Below are 25,318 nucleotides of genomic sequence, written 5' to 3'. Positions count from 1 at the left end.
TTTTGCTCTAAATGGGACTAGTTGATTTTTGCAAACGCTTCAAAAGGCTCGACGAGAAGTTTATTGCGAGTCTAGCTAAAACCGTGAAGCAGCGACTCTTAGATACTTTTGGAGTTAACTTCCTTTATCTCGTTTGGCGTCATACTATGAAACTATATCTGTTTTATGCAGTAAAACTTTGAAAGGCAACAAACACTTCTTTCCAGTTTCGTAGCTAAAAAGCACCATCTTCCTTTTGCATCTTCCTTTCCGTAAATTTTGTTGTATGCGCTCTACCGTGGGCCCAAGGAAGGCCTGTAGTAAGGATATATATATATATATATATATATATATATAAATATATATATATATATATATATATATATATATATATATATATATATATATATATATATATATATATATATATATATATATAAGAAGATAACCGTGCCGACATTTACTTTTCATACTGCTGGACACATATATTTATTGTTGCATCCTGGAGCCTTGGTCTGTTCCTCGGCCTGCAACTTTCTTCTCGCAGTTTCCGTCTGTTGAAGCTGAGCTCTAGAAAGCACGCCCAATTTTGTCTTTATGCAAGAGATAAAAAGTCAGCAACGCGTTCAATATGAAATTTCATTCTGTGCAGCTGGATCAAAAAAGTATTTTTTAGTTTACTGAAACATAATTAAAAGGTGGAACTGACCACACGCCGAGAGCTAGCCGAGTGGTTATAGCGTTGCGCTGCTGAGCTCGAGGTCCTAGACGCAATTGTGGCCACGTTGCTCGAAGTTGGAGAAATGGAACTTAGATTTATGTGCTTTCGAAGGGTCTATGCTAAGCCTCATAATTATATCATGGTTGTGGCACATAAAAACCCGTGAGTTAACCTAACTGAAGAGGTGAAACTGATTTATCAGGGACTTTTATGTTGAGAAGGCCTGATATCACCCTTTCCGTTTTATAAATGAGAAAACGAAAACAAGGCGTAAGCAGGAGCTAAGGTTTTGAAAAGGTGAAAAGGCGACATATGCTCTCCTCGGCTAGTACAATGGGTAAAGTTCTTCTAATGGGGCAAGGACATAAGGCGGGTGGGCGAGACTTCGACCCAGGGTGTGATAGCGGCGAGGGCGTAGAATTGAAAAGAAAGGTGTGGTACTCAACGGCAGTGGAGAAATGTGAGGTAGCACTGTGGGTGTCAGCCGGTTGATGTATCACTGTAGGTCCCTCTTTTCATGGAAGGGGCCCGGATGAGGGGAGCCGCGGCGGGTCATCGTCCAGGGCCCTCCTAGGAAAACACGTACCTACACTGACACGTCAACCGGCTGACACACAGCGCTATCTCACATTCTTCCACCGACGTTGAGTACCACACCTTTCTTTTCAATCTGCCTCTTTGATGGCGCGACGGCGCATGCGCCCTGCCCTAGCGGATTAGTCGCGAAACGTTTAGGAAGGATCGCGCGCGTGGCCGCGCGCCGGCAAGTCCCCCGAAAAAAAAAGCGCTCGGACGCTGCAAACACTCGTGCCGTGTACCGCGTTGAAACTCTACTGGTAGCTCGACGTCGGTGCGCTGCCGAAAACGTGCGCAGCGTAAGACCGCAACTTCACTATAAAGGAGAATGCTGTCAAGGCATCGTCCGAGCTGACCGGACTGCACCGTGAGCCAGGTAGCGGCCGCCTTTCATGAATGGCTCCCTAATTTAACGAAAAGCCCGTGCGTCACACGCGGGCGACACTTAAGCACATCACGTTGCTGACAAACTCCTCTTGCAACGTCGGTCCTCACTTGCTGGTGGCGGCATCGCGTTCCTGACTGCCCGTACTCGTAAGGCGCGGCAACACTGGGCCGGCAAGACACTCACTGCAGTGATTGACCAACTATTGTGCGTCGCTGAAGCACCAGGTCGACAACGACGCAACCAACGAGCGCGAGTTGTACTGCGGCAGGCTTTCTTGTCGAAGGCACCGGGAAAATTAGCGTGCCGACCATCGTTCGGCCGAACCCCGCACGGCGGCCGTCGAACCGACAACACAGTAGCGACAGCATCTTCGCTTGTATATATAATTAATCGTGCTCAAAATGAGTCAAGCACGCCTACCAAGTAGAAATGTACAAGCTTTAACCCTCTCAAGCGGTGCTCACGAAGTTTGAGCCAATGTCGATCCTGTTCAGCGAAGGTTAACCTGGCGCAGTCGAGTTCCTGCACTCTGTACCGTACCGGCGGACCTTAACTGAAATGTAAGCAGTTAGGTCGAACTAAACTGCATTTAAAGTTCGATTCTGGCCTTACCAATTTGAAATCAGCTGCACTTCACACGGCGCGTACACAAAAAGCGGTAAGCGGCGACACAGCGCTGTGCCAACATCGATCTGTACATCACCGTACCTGTAGGCTGTCGACCGCATTCGCTACGTATATGGATGGGCCTGTACGTGTTGCTATGCCGACGCATTTGTCAATTTCAGAGATGCACTGTTTGCCTCCGCATCAAGCGACAAACAAGAGACGGTGTATTTGGTATACAGCAGCATAAACAACCGTCTCGCTCATTTATACCAACGCCGTGTGAGCGATGGCATCCGCACGTTTTCGTGAGAGAACAACATGGCCTACAAATGAGCACTTATACGAGCACAGTTTCCTCTAATAATGCTTTATGGGACCCTAAAACTAAGTATGAAGAAAAGCGAGAATGAGTTAATTAAGAGCCCGTAATATATGTATATGGATCACAGTTGCCGTTGTTTAAGTGGTTCGGCCGTTCATATTGACTCATCTCAGGGTGTAACAACATGGTACATATGCGCAGTTATGCATGTTTTGCTACATTTTGACACTATTTCATTTCAGCGATTGACCTTTTCCACAATAGTTGACGATAACAACGAGCTGGGGCTGTAGATGTCGATGTAAACAAGGGCACCGCTTTATTCCGACGCAGAAGGCTGCGCTCGAAGACATTTTGAATGTGCGAAACGTGTAAATAATGTGTAAAAAGAATACAAAAAGTGGTGTCCAAGTGCAGAAACCAGTGACAAAATCCAAGGCAGCCGTGCCGCCAAACGGAACTCAGCGTGCCTTTGTCGGCTGCACTGTTCGCAGAACAGCGCAGTCAGGCCTGCTCACCCAGTAGTCATTGATTGCTACATGGCTTCAGGAACGGCATGCTGTCCAGAAGAAGCCATTAACAATGATTCGCGATCAACGAAATGCCCCACCGTCGCGCACTCAACGTGGGCGTAGGTACACAAATCAACCAGCGAATGCCCCGGGACCCTTCCAAAAACCTTTTCAGCGGCTTGCGGCAGAGGGCAGCACATGAAAATGAAAGAGGCGAATCCTACGCCCTCGCCGCTACCACACCCTGGGTCGTTGTCTCGCCAACCCGTCTTATGCCTCCGCCCCTTTAGAAAAGCTTTACCTATTATACTGTGCCGAGGAGACCATATGTCGCCTTCAAGAAAGCGAAGTCCACTTCGCGAAAAGTTGACTCCTGCTTTAACCCCTTGTTCTCGTTTTGCTCAGTGTGTTGAATTTCCATCTGCCGCCTTCCCCGTGTTTCCCCCGTCTTAGGTATGGAACATGTATTATGGAACAGATTCGGCAAGGCGTTGTTAATCAGCTATAGGGGGTGGCGGATGTAGATCTAATTATTTAAAGAATGGAAATAGAACAGACGTTGAGGGACCCTTGCGGTTTGGATACTTCTCGAATTGATCCTATCAAAACTTCTCAATCAGGCACGGTGCTATGACGGCATAATGAACTCTTAAAAGTTAAAAAAACATATGCAGAAAACATCGATTATGATGGTCTATGTAAGCTAATAGCCCGAATGAACGAATAGGCGAGCGAACAAGTGAGAGAACGGCATGCCTACTCCATTCCTCTGGCTCCTCCCCATCAATCGCTTGCCCAAGAGCACATGCCCTATCCGTCGGCACATTTCCTCGCCTGCCCTCGCCTTTTGTCCTCTGACCACCGCCGCACCTACCACGAAAATGGCCGGAAGCGCGAAGGAAAGCCATCCACTTGAGAAAATTTCGGGGGTTTTACATGCTGGAAAAATGCGCGCCGTAGTTGGGCACTCCGGATCGATGTGCCCTACCTTAGTATAGAAGAAGAATGAAAAGGTACGCTGGCCGAGATAATGAAAATTTAATTATGTTTCATTGTGAACAATGGCATTTGATTGCGAGTAAGGCTTCTGAATGGGGAGCAGAAACGCCATTAAATTTTCAGTTAGCTTAGTCTGTGCATCTTTTCGCGCTTCATTATGTATTTTCCACGCCACACAGGGGCCATCACACTTTTGACTCTTCCTACGTGAGTATCTTGAATGCGCACCTAAGTCTAAGTACATTTCGGTCCCATCAAAATGCAGCCGCTGGAGCACGGATTGAACCCTCGACCTCGAGCTCACCAGAGCAATGCCTTAACCTTTAGCTACCGGTTCGGTTATCATAATAATCATCATCCGCAGCAGCGGCAGCCAATTTTGCGTCCACTGCCTGACAAAGGGCTCTCCCTGCGATCTCTAGTTACCCATGTTCTGCGCGAACCGATTCCAACCTAGCGCCTGAGGATTTGCTAATTTAATCACCCCACCCAACCTTCTGCCATCCTTGATTGCGCCTTCCTTCTCTTGGCATCCATTTTGTAAGCCTAATGATCCGCCAGTTATCTAAACTGCGGAATCCCAACTGCCCAGTTCCATTTTCTTCCTCTTAATATCAATTACAATAACAGAGATTACCGTTGCTCTTTGATCATGCCGCTCTCCTCTTAGCTCTTAAAATTAAGCCTAGCATTCTATGTTTCATTGCTATTTTCGCCGCCTTTGTTCTCCACCTTGTTTGTCAATCTCCAAATTTCTGACCCATATGTCAGCACCGGTATAATGCATTGATTGTACACCCTTCTTTTCAATGATAGTGGTAACCTTGCAGTCTGGATCTGAGAATGTATACCGTATGAACTCAAACCAATTCTTATCGTTTCGTAAATTTTCTTCTCATTATCAGTGTCCGCTGTGAGTAATTGACCTAGGTAAACGCGCTTCTTCACAAGCTCTAAGGCTGACTGGCGATCCTGAACTCTTGTTCCCTTGTCAGGCTATTGAACATTATCTTCTGCACATTCATATACCCCACTTTTAGACTTTCGCTGTTAAGGTCATCAATCATTTGTTGTAAGTCGACATTTCATTCTTATACCGGTATGGTATAAAAATGAAGTGAATGCGCAATCTCGTACTCTGCGCCAACACGGTGAGAGCGGGGATTCGAGCCGTTTGAGGGAAGTGTATACCGCGCGTGAGGCGCTCGTCGATGGAGGCAAAGATGTCTCTGCCGGGCAGTATGGCGCCATTGACCGGTCCCCAGAGGTTGTCGTCCTCTGACAAGAGTCCCGCGTACCAGTTGAATAGCGCGTCCGTCAGCAGGTTCCCCATGGAACACTCCTCGAGGCGGCATCTCTGGCGGCTGCCCTCTAGGAGCACCTTCGTCGAACCGATCGGCTGATTTCTGTCCGTGTCGGCCTTCTCGCGCGCGGTGGTGATGCTCTCGGCCAGCTTCGAGACGTAAATCCTGTCATCTGACAAAGGACGTTCACGAAATGTACGACCCCCTCTAGCACCCTGAGAAAATGCACAGCCAGAGCTTTTTGACCAGCCGTCTACTGCAGCCTCGTGGGCGTTCACGTTTCAAGCATATGCTTCACTCGCAAAGTGTTTTTTTTTTTCATTTACATACTGGCTTCACATACCAAAATTACTTTTATTGGGTAAGGAATTCTGTTTGCTTTGGTCGTATTGTCCGGCTGATTTGCCGCCCGCACAATCACTAAATTCTTTCAACGCGCAGCGTGTAATATAGAGGGTGATCATTTATATATTTACGGAATTTTCAAAAATCGCCTGTTGCAGATCAGATAATTCTAGGCTTGAGCTAAGTTATTCAGTAAGGCGTATATTAGCTGCACGAGAAACTGCTGCACATATTCAACTTATTACTCGAACTAGACTCATTGGCTTTTTAATAAATTACTTTACAGCATAAATTGCAATTTCCGAATTGTAGCCATTGAGTTTGCAAGGCGTATACTATTAGACAGAATTTCCAGAAGGTCACCAGTTTGTAGAAATGCGCCATCAAGCGCGGAGTAAAAATCCATTGTTGTTCCACTTACTTTTTTAACAAGAAATAGCTTTATGTATTGAAGCGCAAAAACAACTGGAATGCCCATGTATTTTGTCCGAGACTTCGGGAAATAATATCTCCGAAATGGTGTAATCCTGGAGATTCATTTTAAGCCGATACGTCTTGCAAACTCACCCGCTTTCACCTGTCTCGGGGGCTTGCGTTCCGCCGATGTGCACCAGGGACGCCGAAGGGCACAGCAGACATGATTTAACCACCCCCCTCCCCCCAAAAAAAAAAGAAAAAGAAAAACCCAACACCATTCGATAAACTGAAAATATGTGAAAGACTGTATAACATGTTCTAAGCAAAACACAAAGCTAATTATTAATTGCACAGTTCTTCCCACAACGTTAACTCTAGTCCTCCGAGGTTTCAGCCATCTGACCACTCTGGCCTCTCTGTCCGCGTCGCTACACAAATGGACCATTCTCACAACCATAGGGTTTCATACAATAATGTATGAAACTCTGTGCTTACAACGGTGTAAGAAGTACAAGTGCTCCGGGGATGCCGGGGCCGCTGGTAAGAAATGCGTCTCGCTATTGGTGGTGTTTCACGTCTGCACCGCTGCACGGCAATACACGTTAAGAGGCTGAACAAGCGGGATATTTGAACGTGTAAGCAATCGTAACCGCACACAAAGTGCTTTGAAAGAAATCATAACTGATTTTTTCACTTTTCCTGCCTTTCACTGTAGTCATTTATATCCCACAGACGATACTGACTCCGACAGTTCAGTCGCCCCTTGTGCTCTAGCAGACGGCGTGCGTCGATCCTTGGAAGCGGTCGCCACAAGCACCGTGGGCAGACGATGAGCTATTAATTTAGGAGTGTTCGCTTCGAAATTTAGCAAACTATCATCGTTTTTCCGGTCAACCGCTAAAAAATTAAGACGAACAGTCTTAATCGCAACAAACGGAAGGGGTGTGTGCATCTCGAGCTGCCACGTTGCCTGGTGGAGACGGATTGTAGGTAAAAAGTGATTCGCACCAAACTGCAACAGCAGGTCTTGCATGTGCAAAGAAAGTTTCGATGTTCAGTGAAAAGAGTTGACTGCATGGGCGCTATAACGTAAAACTATTCCACACTTTTCTATTCCAATTCTGCTATCAGCCCTCCACGATTGGTCAAAAACTTTTTCGACCACGCCCACTTCACGTTTCTGTCACGCGACGTCACGAGAACCGCGATTCCTCCCCATCTGATATGATGCGTACACACTGATTATGCGTGATTTGACAGAAAAAAAAGAAAAAGCAGTTATTTCTGATTCGACCCCTTTTCGCCATTAGCCCTCGGCTATTGGGAAAAAGCTTTCGGGCTGCACCCATTTCACCTGCCGGTCACGCGACGTCACAAAACCGCACAAGCTCACGGCGTCAAAGTGACGTGTACGCGATAAAGATGCATTAATATGCCGAAAAAAACTGCATTTTCTTCGGAATAACCGCAGGCTCCCCTTCCGAAAGGAATAAAAGATGGCTGCCGCCCATCGCTGAGACGCTGGCTACTCGCACCTGCCGGAGAGCATGGGTGTATTTGCGCGTAATAAAACTTCTTGCGTGGCCGTGTAACGTTTTTGAGCCCTTTCAGCACGTTTACCACCTCATTCTGCCAACTCTTCTTTGCTGAGGGTCAGTTTTAGCGTCAGTCTTAAGCTTCCGTTGCATGCCGCCGTGATTTTCGACCAGCCACCACAAGCTAAGTAAGGGAAAGCCGACCAATCGCAGACGTCGGCACCGCCCTCTTCATCCCGTTATCGATTTTCAGTGCGCTGGCTCGGCCCCAGTGAATCCCTCTCCACTTGAGCGTTCTCCTCGCCTCTTGTCAGCCAATTAGATACGACAAGCCACTCAGTGTAGGCAGTGTTATTCGTTTTTCAAGCAAACAAAAGTGACCTCTTATGAACGAGGAGAGCGTTTGATTGGTCTGTTCAGACAACCCTGCTGGTGACCGCCCGGTGCTTGCGTCGGTGGTTACGCAAATTTGGCGTCAGGAGATTGGAATAGAAACATATTGGAATAGTTTTACGTTATAGGACCCCATGGTTCGTAGGATGCTCTCGAAGGTGAAGACCAAGTCCTGCGACCAGGAGAGTAAGGGTGCAAGAAGCACTTCGACCCGGCGTACGTCACAAGTTCGTGGACAGCAGTGTACAATAAAGTTTAAAGAGTGTGAAGTTGAGCTTGCTGGTAAGGCTTCATAATGGGGAACTAGACTGAAAGAATATAGATAAAAATGACGGACAGGACAGGTGCTGTCCTGTTTGTCTTTCTTGTCTTGCTTTTTTTAAGCTATTTCCCCGTAATGAAGCACCGCGCCACTAATTTGTATCATCACCACGTCGGAAAGAGCAACATTGAAAAATATGGCTAAGCTAAGATGCACATCAAAGAAGACCAGGTGGCCATAAATAATGCCGGAGTCACCCGCACCAGCGTGTAATCAGAGTGTGGTATTGGCAACCAAAAACCCTGAAGTTATTTTTTCGACGTTTAGAATAATTCAGTGCGGAGTAGGCACGTTGATACCACGAATTACGTGGCAGCATGTTTTACAATGAATTCGCTGTCTCTGAATTCGTGGCTTCCAGAATTTGGAACTTCTGCATAGAATCTGTATGCGTAATGCGCTATGCATTATTTTTTGTTGAGTATAAAGAGTGGAATATGTGAAGGCTAACTTACTTTAGTAGAAGAAGGAGGTTCTGTTTATCCAGAAATTAATCGTATGCGGCGTTTCTCAGAGCATAGAGTAAATTAGGTTTCTAGTTGATTCAGCATAAGACAAACAGTGACTGCCTCACTGAGAGAAATATGTACACTTTTGTTTAGAAAAGGTACCAAAGCGCCTCAGCAATTTGAAGATGCCGTTTTGCGATTCTGTAACATAAAGGCAGTGGCTTAAGGTTTGCCGCTAAATACATTAGCAGGCACTCTATAAGAACAGGCTGAAAAGCGCGCTCGCCACATGGTGACCAGGGAATGTCTGGAAACCGGCGCGCCAGCCCCCTGGTCGCGCGCGCCTCCAAGCGGCGGCGCAACATTTGTGAGACGCGCTGCGCGCAACCGTCGGAGCCCCTGTTCTTCTTAAAGCGTGGTTCTTACTTTCTATCGATGGCTTGTGTTGCCTCAAAGTCAGAGCTTGGTGGCAACTCATCCGTGGTAGGTATACCGACGATCTTGTAGATGCCGTCGCCTGCAGTATCAGCTGGACAATCCGTCTGTGTCTCAGACGCCTGTTTTCCGGTCGCCGTTGAAGACGTGACAACGAGGCCTAGCCGATTAGGCCTAGCAACGGGTTCGGGCGCCGCTTCCGTTGACTGCCTTACTCAAGTAAAGAGGAGGCGCTCCAGGGACTGTCTTACGTGGCGTTATTGGTCGGTTTTCGAAGGGGGATTGTTGCTGGAGTGCCCGGTGCTGCCGTGGGATGCTGCAGCAAGTCTGAGGAGCCTCGCTGAAACGCCTTCGAGCTAGGCGACCATGTCTTGGGATGCCAGAATCACGGCCTGCGGAATCGAAAACCCGCTGCTCCCGTCGCCAGTATGGTGCTCTCGAGACAACCTTCTTCAGCCAGAGCCACGCAGAAAATGCCAGCTCAGTGCAGCTTTTGTCCCGATCACGGCTCGGGACCAGTGCCTCATGCCTCCAGGACTTTCTCCTCGTGCGATCGTGCCGTTTGGAACACCTTTCTCTCGTCCTCGTCGTCGCCCTTTTGCGCCACATGTACCTTACACATGAAATGGGCCCCCCGTTTAGAGTTGTTTTCAACTGTTCTCTACCGACCTTTATTGTTGAGAACTAGACCCTTCTGCTGTGGCTTGCGTATTTTCTTTGTGTCGTCGTGGCTCAATGCGCATCACTACACTGTCGCGCACATTTGACATTACGTGACATAATTTGTTGATATTGTTCATGAGTTCATCTTCCCTAACACTTTTTACATGTGTAAATTTGCTCATTTCGTGTTATACTCGTGTAACTTCACGCTTCAATTTCCCGACTTAAGTCTATCACCATGCTTTGTCTCCCTTTATGTATTCTATGTGGAAGAAGTATTCCTCTAAGGTGAGACTTCACCTTATTACTCTGACCATTGGTCAGTTCAGCTTTACTCAAATATTCTAAAGGCTGTTGGCCAGTTTGCACCCAAAAATGTGTTCCAAACAAAAAGATGTGAACTTTGCTTGCTCCCCATACAAGAGCGAGACATTGCGGAAAGCACACGCGCCCACCATCCCCTGCGTCGCCGCGGTCGCCTCGAGAGCCGGCATAGACACGGCAGAAACGCACTACGCCCTCTCCCGCTTCTCCCTCGCTGTGGCGACGCGCGCGCACCCTTCCTCCCTGACTCGCGGGAAGCTAGCTGACGGGCGAGGAAGACATTCCCCTCGCCAAGGTAAAAAAGTACAAAACAGCGCCCCCAGGATAGACCCTCTCTCTCTGACGCCGGACCCTTAACTTGCCGGACTGGAGTACCTGCCGCAACCCGTGAGTGACTTGGTTTGCCTGAGTGTCCCGGGCAACGAGGCCGGCCTATTACTGGTTATGACAGAGAGGACGTCCCTCTGCCGCTGTTTTTTATTGCTGGTTGCAACAAACGTTGCTACAGTTGACGCTGCTGGTTGCCTTATTCGTTCGAACCCGATGTAGCCGCGATTCCCGCGCTACGGGTTGGGGAGTACCACGGAGCAACTGTGTGCGGCTAGATCCGCAACTCGCCTTCACCCCTAGCCGCACGCAGAGTGGAACCCCCACATTTGGCGCTACCAACGTGGCGAGAATTTGGCAAGACGGCGAGTCTTCTAGTGCTGGCGCTAGGACTGCTCACGTTTCAGCGAACAATGGCGGCTGGCTTGTCTGACCTCTCAGATTTGTTCATGTCAGATATAGCGACGCAAAGTCAGCAACCTATCGCTAACGCGGCGGCAGCTGCTTAACAAACCGGCAGCTTTGGTTTTGAGTGTTTCACGCGGAATAGTCAGGATTGCGCAAATGCCACGTTGGCGGACGTTAACCGTGATACGAGGCGTACCACGTTGCCCCCCTCGCCGCTTCGCGACGCGGATACAGAGGCACACATGCCACCAAATAGCTCGACCCCGGGCGGCGGAGGCATCCGGCCCTTCGGCCGAGATTTTGCCTTTGAGCGAGCAGAACGCGTTGCAAATCATGCAGAGCTTAGCCAGCGCCCTGCAAGGCACAGTGCAGACCTCGTCGCAGAGCGAGCAGCCATGGATTGAGTTAGATATACCTACTTACAGTGGGTGCCACGATTACACGAGTGAAAGCGAGCGCCTCGACCCTCTGCTCTATTACCAGCAAGCAACCGCCCTTACAAAAATTTTTAATGTGTTTTTTAGAAAGTCTTTTGCATTTTCTCTAAAGAACTCTATTGTGTTTATTTTGATTGCCTATAGAATTTTCCTATAGAGTTCCAAAAGTTATTTGGCCACCGCATTGTTATAGGAACTCTAAAGACGCATTTCTATAGAACATTTCCATCGAGTTGCTTTAGAGATGCTAAAGACAAATTTCTACAGAATATTTCTATCGACTTTCTTTAGAGATGCTGAAGACAAATTTCTATAGAATATTTCTATCGAGTTTCTTTAGAGATGCTAAAGGCAAATTTCTATAGAATATTTCTATCGAGTTGCTTTACAGATGCTAAAGGCAAATTTCTATAGAATATTTCTATCGAGTTGCTTTAGAGACGCTAAAGACAAAATTCTATCGAATATTACTATGCAGTTGCTTTCGAGTCTCTACAAGCAAATGCCTATAAAAGCTAGGCCGATATGTGTAAAGTACTTGCAATTTACCAAAGTTCTACTGTAGGCAATAAGGACTACAGTAAATGCAATGGCAGAATAATTGGTGCTACAACCACAAAGTATTCAGTATGAAATGTTTATTGCACTTCAGACTAGATACATACTTTATATGTGTCACATACACGCTTCAGACTAGAACTTGCAACACACAAACTGTAGCTGCCAACATGCTTCTCAGGTCAAGCTGGTGGTGCAAACACACGAAACATGACGTAAAAGAATCAGTGGCAGACTTGATTACAGTTGACATGTGGCAATAACAGGCTTGACTAGGACAAGAAACCATACCAATAAAACTGCAAAAGGAGTGCCTGTTTCAGCAGTGCACATTGAACGGTTGAATATTAAAGCCCGAAAATAGACTGATATGAATGTGCACTGCAATGTTGTGTCAGCCTGACGAAACGACACAGCATTTTAGTCTGTTTAAGTGCAAAAATAACACTGGCAGTCGCTGCGAAAATGTGGCAAATAATGGCTTATACCGAAACCATATAACCATATACCGAAATATAATATAATATATATAATATATATATATATATATATATATATACATATATATATATATATATACATATTATATATATATATATATATATATATATATATATATACATATATATATATAATATAATATAATATAATATATATATTAATATATAATATATAATATAATATATAATAATATAATATATAATATATATATTATAATATATATATATATATATATATATAATATATATAATATAATATATATAATAACCATATACCGAAACCACACAGAATTTTAGTCTATGTTTATGTGTGAAATTAGCACTGGCAGGCCCTGCAAAAATGTGGCAAACAGTGGTTTTCATAGAGCAGTACAGCATATATCGTACAAAGTTTAAAAGCTTGTATTTCGTTGTAAGGGAAACAATTTTGAGATCAGAGCCAATATTCTAATTAGGGTGAGAAATACAAACCAGACCGACACACGCAATGACTAAGAAAGAGATTTAGCTCAGGAGCTCCTAAACAGTAAAAAAGTTTTTCTCGGCAACTATGGAACCAAATTTGATGAGGTTTGGTACATTTAAAAATGTTTAAATCATAGTTTTTACATTAACACTATCAATATTTATGAAAATTTGCCGAAAATAGCAAAACTTGAAGGAAAAGGACTTAGTATGCAAATGTGAAAAATAACAAAGAACTAGCACAACTTCGTTAATTCCGTAAATTTTCCTACTTAAATACATCCAAAATACAGAAATGCTTTTGAGACAACCACATCACTAATTTGAGTTTGTGGCATTTGAGAATTCAACTTGTTGCAGGAAGAACTATTTGGCAGGTTTAAGAAAAATAACACCACGAAGCTTCGTCTCTGTGCCAGAAAGAGATATCACAGTGCTGCAGACTCCATCTGCTATGTCTAAAGTCAACAAAATTTATATATGAATTTACAGCTTACATGAAATTGTTGCAATGTTTGAGAGTTTCGCACATCTACTCATAAATTAGTGATTGTATATAAGAGCAGCATATGGTATGTCTAATTTGCCAGATTAAATTATGGTAGTAGGTCCAACAGAAATGTGATCTCATTTTTTAGTTGTGAGTAAGATTGTATAACCTTACTGCTCTGTTTCTTCAAAATTTGCAGTTTTATGAATTCGTATCAAAAGCAGACTAGTTGTCTGAAAATGTTTTATCATGGTACTGTGCTACGTGAATTATGCTTTTTCAAATAACATGTTTACTTTGATGCAATGATATTTCTTTATTTTACCTCATTCCTTGCTGAAAAACTGCACATTCACGAGATATGAATAAATAAATATTAAGTGAATAAGTAAACAAATAAATATTGCGGTTTGTCTTATCATTCCACCACCAGCATGACCTGTATGGAGCTTTGGCTACTGCATGCTCACATGTTGCAAGTTCATTCATACATGATCACCTGCTATTTCACTTCCCAGGAAAGGAGCGAGGAAAGGCTAGTTTTTGGCCTCATTTGGTCCGTCTAGTAACGGCGACGCTGGAGCCTGGAAACTACAATTGAAATTAATTTTCAGAAGGTGTAATGAACATTCAGCCATAATGTATTAGCAGGCACAAACATGCCACAAAAATCTATATAGTTGTAGCATTATGCTAAGTTTCATTTCAGTATTTCAGAAAAAAATTATAACAGGAAAGTGGCAGAACACCCCACCTCCCCACCACTCTGCCAAACAGCGGCAGTTCTTTTGAGAATCACTTTTGACAATATCTTTACTTTCCCAAGATTCTGTGACATCAGCACTGGGCCAATGTGCCTGGCAGTAGAATATCATTGCTAACGACAAAAAGCATCTCCAAACGACAACAGCCTAGTCACACATTAAACTCATCTTGCAATGACAACACATTCCCCATTTATAACATAAGCAAGCAGGAACACCCATGAGCTAAGAGTCATATACAGACATCACACTGTGCATAGGAAACAAATTTTTTGAAAAGAAGGTAATGACCTACTGGCTTCTATTGCTGAGCGGTAGAAAAAATTAATATTCCATCCGCTGTTAGCCATAGTTGGTATGTACTATGCTTAATATGCCAATAATAAATTTCTCACATGGGGCTTTAGCAATCATGATGATGCATGTAAGTATCCATTGTATGGGGAACAATAATATTTTAAGTTGTTTTCGCAAATTATGATGGATAACTGCTAATTTGTGGTATTTGGAACACAGTCGCAGTGTCACTGTCAGATACCATGGACACAGTATATTCGTGCTTTTTGAGTCATTGAAACAATTAGTTTCTAATCTAGTACAGGTATGTACACTGATATGATATCCTAAACGCAATAATAAGACTTCCCAATTGCAATTGAAAAGTTAATTCAGTTTTAATTAAAAAGGGTCCTTCTTGCAACATGGCATGTGAGAAACAGAAAACAAAAATTATACTAATCATGTAACTTTGAAAATTGATTGCATAACTGCTCTGTAGGTCAAGCAGAAAATTTAACAAGAAATAACGTGCCTAAAACTAGTTGCAACAAACAAATTTGTTACTACGAAGGCTGCAGACAATTCAGTAAACAGATTGTGACCCAGTCTTTTTATGCGGCATTCCTCAGCGAATTTGTTGGTCAATTGGTTGCCGCAGCTGAACAAAACAGATGAACAGTCTAAATCTGGCGTGCAGCCCCCGTCCCATCGGTGCATGGTCAAGTGGGACGAACATACTGATCCGGGGAGTGAATTATGGTGCTGTCTTAGGCACGTGTTGAGGCACCGGCCAATCTGCTGCATGTACATTTGACCAAATATACACATGATCACAAGAAAAGACTACACTACCCCTGACAGACACAAGACAAATTTACTGGTATCTAAGCAAGCCTTTCTTGTCAGGGTGCCTATATGCACAGCTGTGTGCAAGGGAATTGCGAAAGGCAAGCAGGCAAGGGAGGCTTGCTCGGTGAAAGATACCACCAAATTTGTCGTGTGTGTCACAGGCAGTGAACTGTATCCCTTTCACATGTGGTCAAGCGTACATAGGGCAAACTGGTCGGTATCGTATGTGTATAAGAGATCACCATATTTCATTCAAAAGACCAGTATGGTCATCCAACCTGGCCGTACATTTCCACAACGGGGCTTCATGTTGGATTACAATCGTTCATCTGTTTTCATCCACCGTAAAAATTGACAAGTGAAATCGATGAGGCATACCACATATATAGTAAGACATGTGGGTGAGCCCCCATTTTTAATGCCACAAACAAAAAAGGCATCCTGTGTAGGTCACAAGGTATCCATATCAGTCTGTGCCTATGTACTACTGAAGTAAATGCAGCATAGTAAATACTGACCATCATATTAATTTTCAAGAAATTAAAGCTCACCAAATATGTATTTTGCAGTGGCTGTTACTATGGGAACAGAGAAGTAACTGTAAAGATATCAATGATAAACAAAGGTGTGCACACTACGTGCTTAGACCTGTGACATATTTAGTCCACTACACTTCGATTTCCTACATGCACAGAAAATGCACGAGATTGTAGCACAAAAAGAAAAAAATTATGCATATAAGGGGTACAGCATAGGAAATAGTTTTCAAAAAATAAAACCACAATAAAAAGTCATAAATGCACTACGTACAAAGCAAAAATTTTATTTAACTTGTAGGTAAGCAACTTACGCAAAAGAAATACTAAACATCAGGAAAGGTTAGGTATAGTTTTATACAGAACACAATAATATGGGCATATTGGCTATGCACACAAATAGGTAGCAAGTTCAATAAGGTTGCATAAATATTTAGTATCTTTAGTAAGCAGCATTAAGTAATGTGTTGATAAACTTCACCATGAATGACATCAAGCCCCCTTTTTGGAACACATACATTTCATACGCACCTGACATGACGATCCAGATCACACGCCATGCTGCTGCAGCCATACATCCGCAGGGTCTGCATTTCTGGGGGCTCCTCGATCTTGTAGTTTATGTTGTGGGTCACGGCCTCGCCACTACAAAATGAGTTCTATGTTAGCTTATAGCAGTGGCACAATAAAGCTGTGATATCGTGAAAACATGCAATCAGCACCTAAAAGAGTCATGAAAACAATGTCTGCACTAATGTGGAAAGAGAGCAAATCCTTGAAATCATCGAATGTCATGACAATAGAGACCTCTACATCAAATAGTTTTGGACGCGTCGCAGCAGCAGATTACAATCTAATTTCAATGTTTTTTTCCAGTACTTAGTATAGGCAACGTTCCCCTGTCATGTCTAGTTAAAAGTCAGTTATGTCAACACATCTTGTCTTGGAAATAAAGCTGTACTAGTAGCAAGCTGTGATTGGCTTACATTTTTTCCCTAGAACTGTTCGTTGGCCAAAAACCTCGTAAGCAGAGATTGTGCACAACGTCGAAGCATTTGTAAGTGAGGAAACGTCATTGAAGCAAGAATCGATGAAGAGGTAGACGGGTCGTTACTATGCAACTTTAGCAGACAGGCGGGAGCTCACGCACACCTGCACAAGGTGAATACGATTTCCGAAACTGTTCTCAGCGGAAGCAAACGCTTATCAGGATTATCAATTCCGCACTGTGGCAATAGAGTTGCGTACACAATTTTTACAACCGGCGCGTGGCAAGTATCAGCACAGGGTTCACTGCTGACGTGGGTTTTCCACTTGCTACGTTCGCAAGGCACTCTATACACACACGGGAAGCACACACAACACGGATGAACGCACGTGTAGTTGGCGAGCACGATTGCTTACCGTTTCAACAGTACGACGAGGCCGAAAGGCGCTCTCCAAGTTTCCAGTGATGCGTCTGCGATGTTACTTGCAGCAAACAAGCCGCTGGGTAGTGGACGAGCTGAGGCACGCTAATAATACGCATTACTTCTTTGCGCCGTCCACCAAACTTTCCACGACAACCAGCGGAGACAAAGGGATCGCACTCCACGGCATGAAAATCGTTGGTCCACATTTAGCTGGCGCGCCACGCATACGGCGTGCTTACAGCGAGACTCAAGCCATCTTCTGGCACTTTCGTGCTCGCGAAGTACGTCTCATTTCATTACAGCAAACCTAATAACGCACGACCAAACAAACACATCGATGCAGCTCGCACAACAACCGTTGAAGACGGAGCAAAAACAACACGCCGTATCTTCGTATTCTACCTATCGCGTTGAATACGAAAATACTGGCGCCGCCAGCGCCGTCTGTATAATAGTGCGGCTGTTGTGGCCTCCGTGATTCCTACAATAATACCCACTACATCAGCTTTTGTGTCGTTTTGGGCCGAACTACATACATACATTCAATTATACAATATATGGTCAATTATATATGGCCACACATGTGCAGGTCATAAAAACCAGGTTCTCTAGCCGAGTGCCATCCGTGCGGTATAACCGAGCTCAGATTGGTCCAGCTTGACTGATCAAATAGGGCACCACTGTAGGTTAAATGAGGCGCACAACTCCTGCGGGACCTGCCGTGGTTGCTCAGTGGCTATGGTGTTAGACTGCTGAGCACGAGATCGCGGGATCGAATCCCGGCCACGGCGGCCGCATTTCGATGGGGGCGAAATGCGAAAACACCCGTGTACTTAGAATTAGGTGCACGTTAAAGAACCCCAGGTGGTCGAAATTTCCGGAGTCCTCCACTACGGCGTTCCTCATAATCAGAAAGTGGCTTTGTCACGTAAAACCCCTATAATTTAATTTTTTTTAATTTAAGTCCTGCGGGGGCGGTAGAGTATCCGCATCCCGTGCAAGAGGACCGTGGTTCAAATCCCGGTGCCGCACAATTCTCCACCGGAAAATAAAAAAAAAAACCGTGTGTTGAGAAAATTGCACAAACAGGCCTGGAGTGCGGCCTGATCCCGGTGACCAGAACCGGTAACGCACTCTCTCACCAGAGCAGGATTTGCCACCCTGGTGCAGTACTTGGCCACAACCTCCTATATGAATACAACAATCAAACCTCGGCCCTCAGTCCCCAGCAGCCGCGAAGCAACTGACCACGGCGGCGGTCAGGTCTGTTACGCTGCAGAGGGTGCTAAGAATACCTGGCTCCGGACAGGCCGCCATTGGAATCTGAACCTGGCAACGTTTAACGTTAGAACGTTATCTAGTGAGGCGAGTCTAGCAGTGTTATCGGAGGAATTAGAGGGTAGTAAATAGGATATAATAGGGCTCAGTGAGGTTAGGAGGACAAAAGAACCATATACAGCGCTAAAAAGCGGGCACGTACTGTGCTACCGGGGCTTAACGGAGAGACGAGAACTAGGAGTCGGATTCCTGATTAATAAGGAAATAGCTGGTAACATACAGGAATTCTATAGCATTAACGAGAGGGTGGCAGGTCTTGTTGTGAAACTTAATAAGAGGTACAAATTGAAGGTGGTACAAGTCTATGCCCCTACATGCTGTCATGTTGACCAGGAAGTCGAAAGCTATTATGAAGACGTGGAATCGGTGATGGGTAAAGTCAAAACAAAATACAGTATACTGATGGGCGACTTCAATGCCAGGGTACGCAAGAAGCAGGCTGGAGACAAGTCAGTGGGGGAATATGGCATAGGTTCTAGGAATAGCAGAGTAGAGTTATTAGTAGGGTTTGCAGAGCAGAATAATATGCGGATAATGAATACCTTTTTCCGCAAGCGGGTTAGCCGAAAGTGGACGTGGAAGAGCCCGAATGGTGAGACTAGAAATGAAATCGACTTCATACTCTGCGCGAACACTGGCATCATACAAGATGTAGACGTGCTCGGCACGGTACGCTGCAGTGACCATAGGATGGTAAGAACTCGAATTAGCCTAGACTTGAGGAGGGAACGGAAGAAACTGGTACACAAGAAGCCAATCAATGAGTTAGCGGTAAGAAGGAAATTAGAGGAATTCCGGATCAGGCTACAGAACAGGTATTCGACTTTAACTCAGGAAGAGGACCTTAGTGTTGAAGCAATGAACGACAATCTCATGGGCATCATTAAGGAGTGCGCAATAGAAGTCGGAGGTAACGCCGTTAGACAGGAAACCAGTAAGCTATCGCAGGAGACGAAAGATCTGATCAAGAAACGCCAATGTATGAAAGCCTCTAACCCTACAGCTAGAATAGAACTGGCAGAACTTTCTGAGCTAATCAACAAGCGTAAGACTGCGGACATCAGGAACTATAATATGGATAGAATTGAACAGGCTCTCAGGAACGGAGGAAGCCTAAAAACAGTGGAGAAGAAATTAGGAATAGGCAAGAATCAGATGTGTGCGTTAAGAGACAAAGCCGGCAATATCGTTACTAATATGGATGAGATAGTTCAAGTGGCTGAGGAGTTCTATAGAGATTTATACAGTACCAGTGGCACCCACGATGATAGTGGAAGAGAGAATAGCCTAGAGGAATTCGAAATCCCACAGGTAACGCCAGAAGAAGTAAAGAAAGCCTCAGGAGCTATGCAAAGGGGGAAGGCAGCTGGGGAGGATCAGGTAACAGCAGATTTGTTGAAGGATGGTGGTCAGATTGTTCTTGAGAAACTGGCCACCCTGTATACGTAATGCCTCATAACCTCGAGCGTACCGGAATCTTGGAAGAACGCTAACATAATCCTAATCCATAACAAAGGGGACGCCAAAGACTTGAAAAATTATAGACCGATCAGCTTACTGTCCGTTGCCTACAAAGTATTTACTAAGGTAATCGCAAATAGAATCAGGAACACCTTAGACTTCTGTCAAGCAAAGGACCAGGCAGGATTCCGTAAAGGCTACTCAACAATAGACCATATTCACATTATCAATCAAGTGATCATCAATCAAGTATTATCAAGTAATCAAGATTATCAATCAAGTATCAACCAACGCTCAAAGCTGGTGTGTGCAACGCTGCCTTGATCGCGAACCTTGGCGGGAACTTTAGAAAACGGGCGCCCGAACCACATCGGCGTACCTAGGGATCAGTATCAACGTACAAGGGGCTTAAGAGGAAGCTTTAACTCGGGTGCTCCTATCTAAATACATGTAAAAGAAGAATTCGTTTTTGTCGGCAACCGGGGCACCAAATTCGGCGAGGTTTGTTGCACCTAAAAGAAAAACAACACCTAGCGACTGTTTGTGTCGAATTTTCGATTTAGGTCGCAAATGTTTTACTAAAATTGGCAAAGATCGCAAATTAAAAAAAAAACAGACTATCAAGTTAGCAACTCTGTAACTCAGCAATGAAAAATCATATCACGATTCTGGGAATTGCATCTAATAGCTATTGTCAAGCCGACAAAATTGATATGTCACACATCTATCTAAAAAAATTAGTATTACGGAAATACAGCTTTTTCAGAGCCCTTGTATACAAAGTAACGGATTCACGTCAGATGAAAGCAAACACATCGAATTTTTCCGCTTTCAATGACCTAATGAATTCTGTTTGCAGAACCACAATATCTCTTTTTGATGTAGAGCTATGACCTTGTAAACTTCGTGCTTCTATTTTTTCCGAACTATCAATATTCGAGATATTTTTACCAGACTCAGGCCCTAGATCGAAATTCCGCTTCGGACAGTCACTAGAGTTTAACTTTTCTCTCAAATGAAACAAATTTCATTAAAATCGGCTTAGCGGTTAACTCAGAAAAGCGTTTTTGCGTTTTACATGTATTTGCATAGGCCATATCGAAGTTGGACCCGAGCTAACGCTTCCTCTTAAGGGGAGGAGGATGTGGGGAGCCCAAGCGCCCATCTTCCCCCGCGTCATCGCGGTCGCGTCGACAGCCGGCATATGGACACGGGAGAGGCGCATTACGCCCTCTCCCGCTTCTCCCTCGCTCTCGCGACGCGCGCACACACTTCCTACCCAACACCTCTTGTCCTAGCCCACTCGCGGGAAGTTATCTTACGGGCGAGGATGACATTCCCTTCGCCAAGGTAAGAAGGTACAAAACAGCGCCACCGGAGGAGACCCTCTCTCTCTCTGACACCTGAACCCTAACCGGCCGGACTGGAGTGCGTGCCGCAAACCGTGAGTGACCGCGTTCGCCTGACTATCCCGCGCAACGAGGCCAGCCTATTGCAGAGAGGACGTCCCTCTGCCGGTGTTTTTTATTGCTGGCAACAATAAACGTTGTTACAGTTGGCGCTGCTGGTCGCCTTAATCGTTCGAACCCGATGTAGCCGTGATTCCCGCGCTACGGGTTGGATAGTTCCACGGAGCAACTGTGTGGACCTAGATACGGAGCTCGCCTTCAGCACTAGCCGCACGCAGAGTGGAACCCCCACAACATTCTTTCCCTACAGTGCAGTAATTCTGTTCTGCACTACTTAGCTTCCAACTAGCTTAAAACACCGGATGGAGTCTCTTGCCTTTTCCTTGCAGGAGTACTGCTCCTAATGCCTTCTCCGAGGAGTCGGTACGTAACACGAAATCCTTTCCCATGTCTGGTGCTGAAAGCACCGGTGTATATGCTAAGCTTTTCTTTAACTTTCAAACGCTCTTTTAAATATGTCACCCAAGTTCACAACATTGCTCGTCCCTTTTCTTGTCAACTATATCAATAGTCCAGCTATTTCAGCATACTCCTGGATAAATCTTGCATAAAACCCTGTAAGCCCTAAGAACGACTGTACTTGTTTCTTTCTCCTAGGCCTGCACATATCTTGGATGTTGTCTAGGATTCACTCCTTGGGTTTCACCTTAATTGTCTCTTCCCCCATTGTCTCCTTTTAGGTCTAAGTTTGCTGCTCTTCATTGTCATTTTCTTCCGCAATCATCACTCGAACTGTACGTCTCTCTTTATTCTCCCCCCTTTTATCTTCTTTACCAAGTTCCCCTTGGCCGCCGTCTTTCGGCACACGTCACATGACTTCACATCCCGTTTTAAATCACTGTGCACTCCGAACCAAAAGAATTCTTCCGTGGTCCTCTCTAACCTGTTTTTTCCTTGATCGCCTGCCGTTACACTTTCATGCTCTATATTTAGTACTTTGCCCTTCAGATCTTCCGCGACCATCAATTGTTGTACTTCCCTACCTGAACTAAACACGCACCTTCGGTACAATGGGTTGTTCCTCTTTATAAATTATACTATTGTCCGACTCTTTTTCCTTCCCACGATTTCTATCTTCTGTTAGCACATTTGTATAGGCTTGTCCCTATCCTGTAATTCTATAAATTCTGCTGCTGTTCTATATAATCTATTAAAGGCTGTAACCTGGAGTTCCTTCAGATGTTTATCGTTCTTATTTACGGCTCGTGCCTTAGGCTTGCTCCTCTATGTTCCATCTCTTCCGAGTCCTTCCCTGTCTTTTTCCAACTTTGGTCCAGGTCGTCTGCCTGCCTGACCCCCGGTAGATTTCTTACCACTAAATTTTAAAGAGGGTCCTCCGCACATCTTGCAGTAACAAACCTTGACAGAAATGGAGTCAATACTTGAATTCGGGCCTCCAGCAGATATTTAACGGACATCTACAAAGGTAATGGGCTTAACGTGTCTGGTGATGCTTTCTGTTGACACTAAACTACTCCTTACTTGGACGATATTTAGTACCGTGTCTCGATAACGTATCTTTGGGCCCTTGTACCTCCTCTTCCACAACGGGCACGTCCTCTCCTCTTTGTCCTTCTTCTCGTGACCTTATTGCACATGCATTCTTTTCCACGGATTTATTCTTAAATTTGTGTGCCTTGTACCCCTTCTTATGGCACACTTGGCGCATAACCTGTGGCTCACGCCGACTATTTCTCACTCGGCAGTTCACCGTTAAATGAACCAACCCGTCACATAGGAAACATCTCTCCACTATTATTACTATTAAGTCTGTCTGTCTGTCTGTCTGTCTGTCTGTCTGTCTGTCTGTCTGTCTGTCTGTCTGTCTGTCTGTCTGTCTGTCTGTCTGATAAAAATGGGCGTAGGGGCAATGGCCAAGATCCTTGGACGTGACTCTTGGTCTAAAATTAATAAATATCCAGGTCTCAAGACAAAATGACATTTTGTTGTTGTGAAAGCTCCATAGCAGCGACAGAAATCAGAATCTTCGCGATAAACAATACAATTATTTGGGGACAAAATTTTACTAATTACCTTTTTTAATTTTTTAGGGGACATCTCATAGCATATTGAAGAAAGCCAGTACTCAAAGCACACCGATTAGCCACAAATTGTGCCTGGCACAAGTTCACTGAAATTGCAAGTCAGAATTTTCAATGAAATCTTTTGCGGCTACAGTTATTGTTTCTGCCCGCCTGCAGCTACATTCTGTAGATAAATACCTCAACGGGAACATCAACACAATTTATGACATGTTTGCAGCATGTGTTTTTGAGACTATTCTGCGGCAGAGTGCTTCCAACAACTGTATGTGGAATGCTGTTTGACTCACTCTGCGGTTAACCGCAATTGGTTATTTAGATGATTATCAGGCAAACATTTGTAATGTTCGTACTAAGACTATAGCGGAATTTTTTTTTGCCACTGCTAAAAAACTTGTTCAACAGAAATCAGCATTTCAACTGAAATTCTTTATATTTAATATTCAAAGAGAGTTCCGATCACAGCGTATGAGTGACCTTTGCCACCTTGCTATATTTTAGCGCAGGTCATTTACAAAAGGTAAATTGTAGCAATTAGTATAGAAGGCACCATGCATCAAAGAAGTATTTTTGAAACAAGCTGGCACATACTTGGTAATTTTAGGATTAAATGCGCAAAACAAAGTGTTATTTGTGAAGTACACAGTGTACTCTTTTTGTATAGGTGAATAAACTGTATAAAGGTTCGATCACCAACATATTTTTTTCCTGCGAACAATGTTGAAAAGAAGCGTTCCACAAGCATTATCATGCCGTCATCAAATTATAGGGAGATTTCTAATAGTAATATTTTGCAGAAGTGAAAAGCTCATCTGAAAGCGTGGCACATTCACAATGACTACGCATTTCGGCATGCAGAATTACCTGTATCAAAACGAAATTTATTGTTGTATGAGGCGGCAACACCCACATTCTGGAAATGATGTGTGTAGGAGCTGTGAAAAGGAAGGCAGACACAGAAGATTTAGTGAAAATGTCAAGACTACTTTATATGAACACACAAAACAAAGAAACTCAACGGTTTCCCTTCACAAGCAAAAATACATCTTGCCTTGCTCTGTTTCTTCACAGCCATCAAGCCATCACGAGAAGACTTTTGAGCTCAACGCTGCGTGGGAGAACAAATTTCTACAGCAGCGCCAGGCGCCAGCAATGGTGCAAATAGACAAAAATGTTGAAGGTTCATGTACAATATGTTTAAATACAAATACATATAAAGTTTAGATTACCATAAGGAAGACGATCTCATCCTTGCTGCGAGCACACTCATGTCTGTTTGCTGCCAGTATGTCAGTTGCTAATTCTCCGATCTCTTTGCAGGGCGCTGGATCCTACAGGGAAAGAATAGTAATCTCACAATCTTATAGTTACTTGTTTAAGTCGCGTTGCAAACAACTATTAACATGTAATGAGAGAGCCATAAATAAACCACAATCAGATTAAAAAACTACCACAGAACATATAATGAAACGCGCAAAATATGAGTATGCTCTTTTGTCTAGGAAATTACCGTAAAAATAGAAAGTCAACATTAATTTAAAAATTCCAATCTATAATGCACATTTATTGCCAAGTCAGGCGGTACTCCCCTCCAGTAGAGAAAAAAAAAACCCCGCAAGAATGTGATGGCTTAACAGTAAAAGTTTGATAACAAGGGATTACAAACTGAATTACTGCGATTTATATTATT

General features: G+C 44.3%; 1 protein-coding gene across 1 annotated transcript in view; it reads right to left on the bottom strand.

Annotated features, from left to right (window-relative positions):
• LOC142586066 (snake venom 5'-nucleotidase-like) overlaps window positions 1–25,318 on the bottom strand; it is a 105,493-nt gene that overhangs the window by 40,347 nt on the left and 39,828 nt on the right. Inside the window, exon 8 of the mRNA XM_075697333.1 lies at window positions 5,298–5,582. Coding sequence (XP_075553448.1) covers window positions 5,298–5,582 — 285 coding nt within the window. The remainder of the gene's footprint in view (window positions 1–5,297; window positions 5,583–25,318) is intronic.

Source organism: Dermacentor variabilis, chromosome 6 (assembly GCF_050947875.1).
Source record: "Dermacentor variabilis isolate Ectoservices chromosome 6, ASM5094787v1, whole genome shotgun sequence".
Lineage (NCBI taxonomy): Eukaryota > Metazoa > Arthropoda > Arachnida > Ixodida > Ixodidae > Dermacentor > Dermacentor variabilis.
The sequence above is the reverse complement of the archived record's forward strand: the minus strand, read 5'-3'. Positions and strand labels throughout refer to the sequence as shown.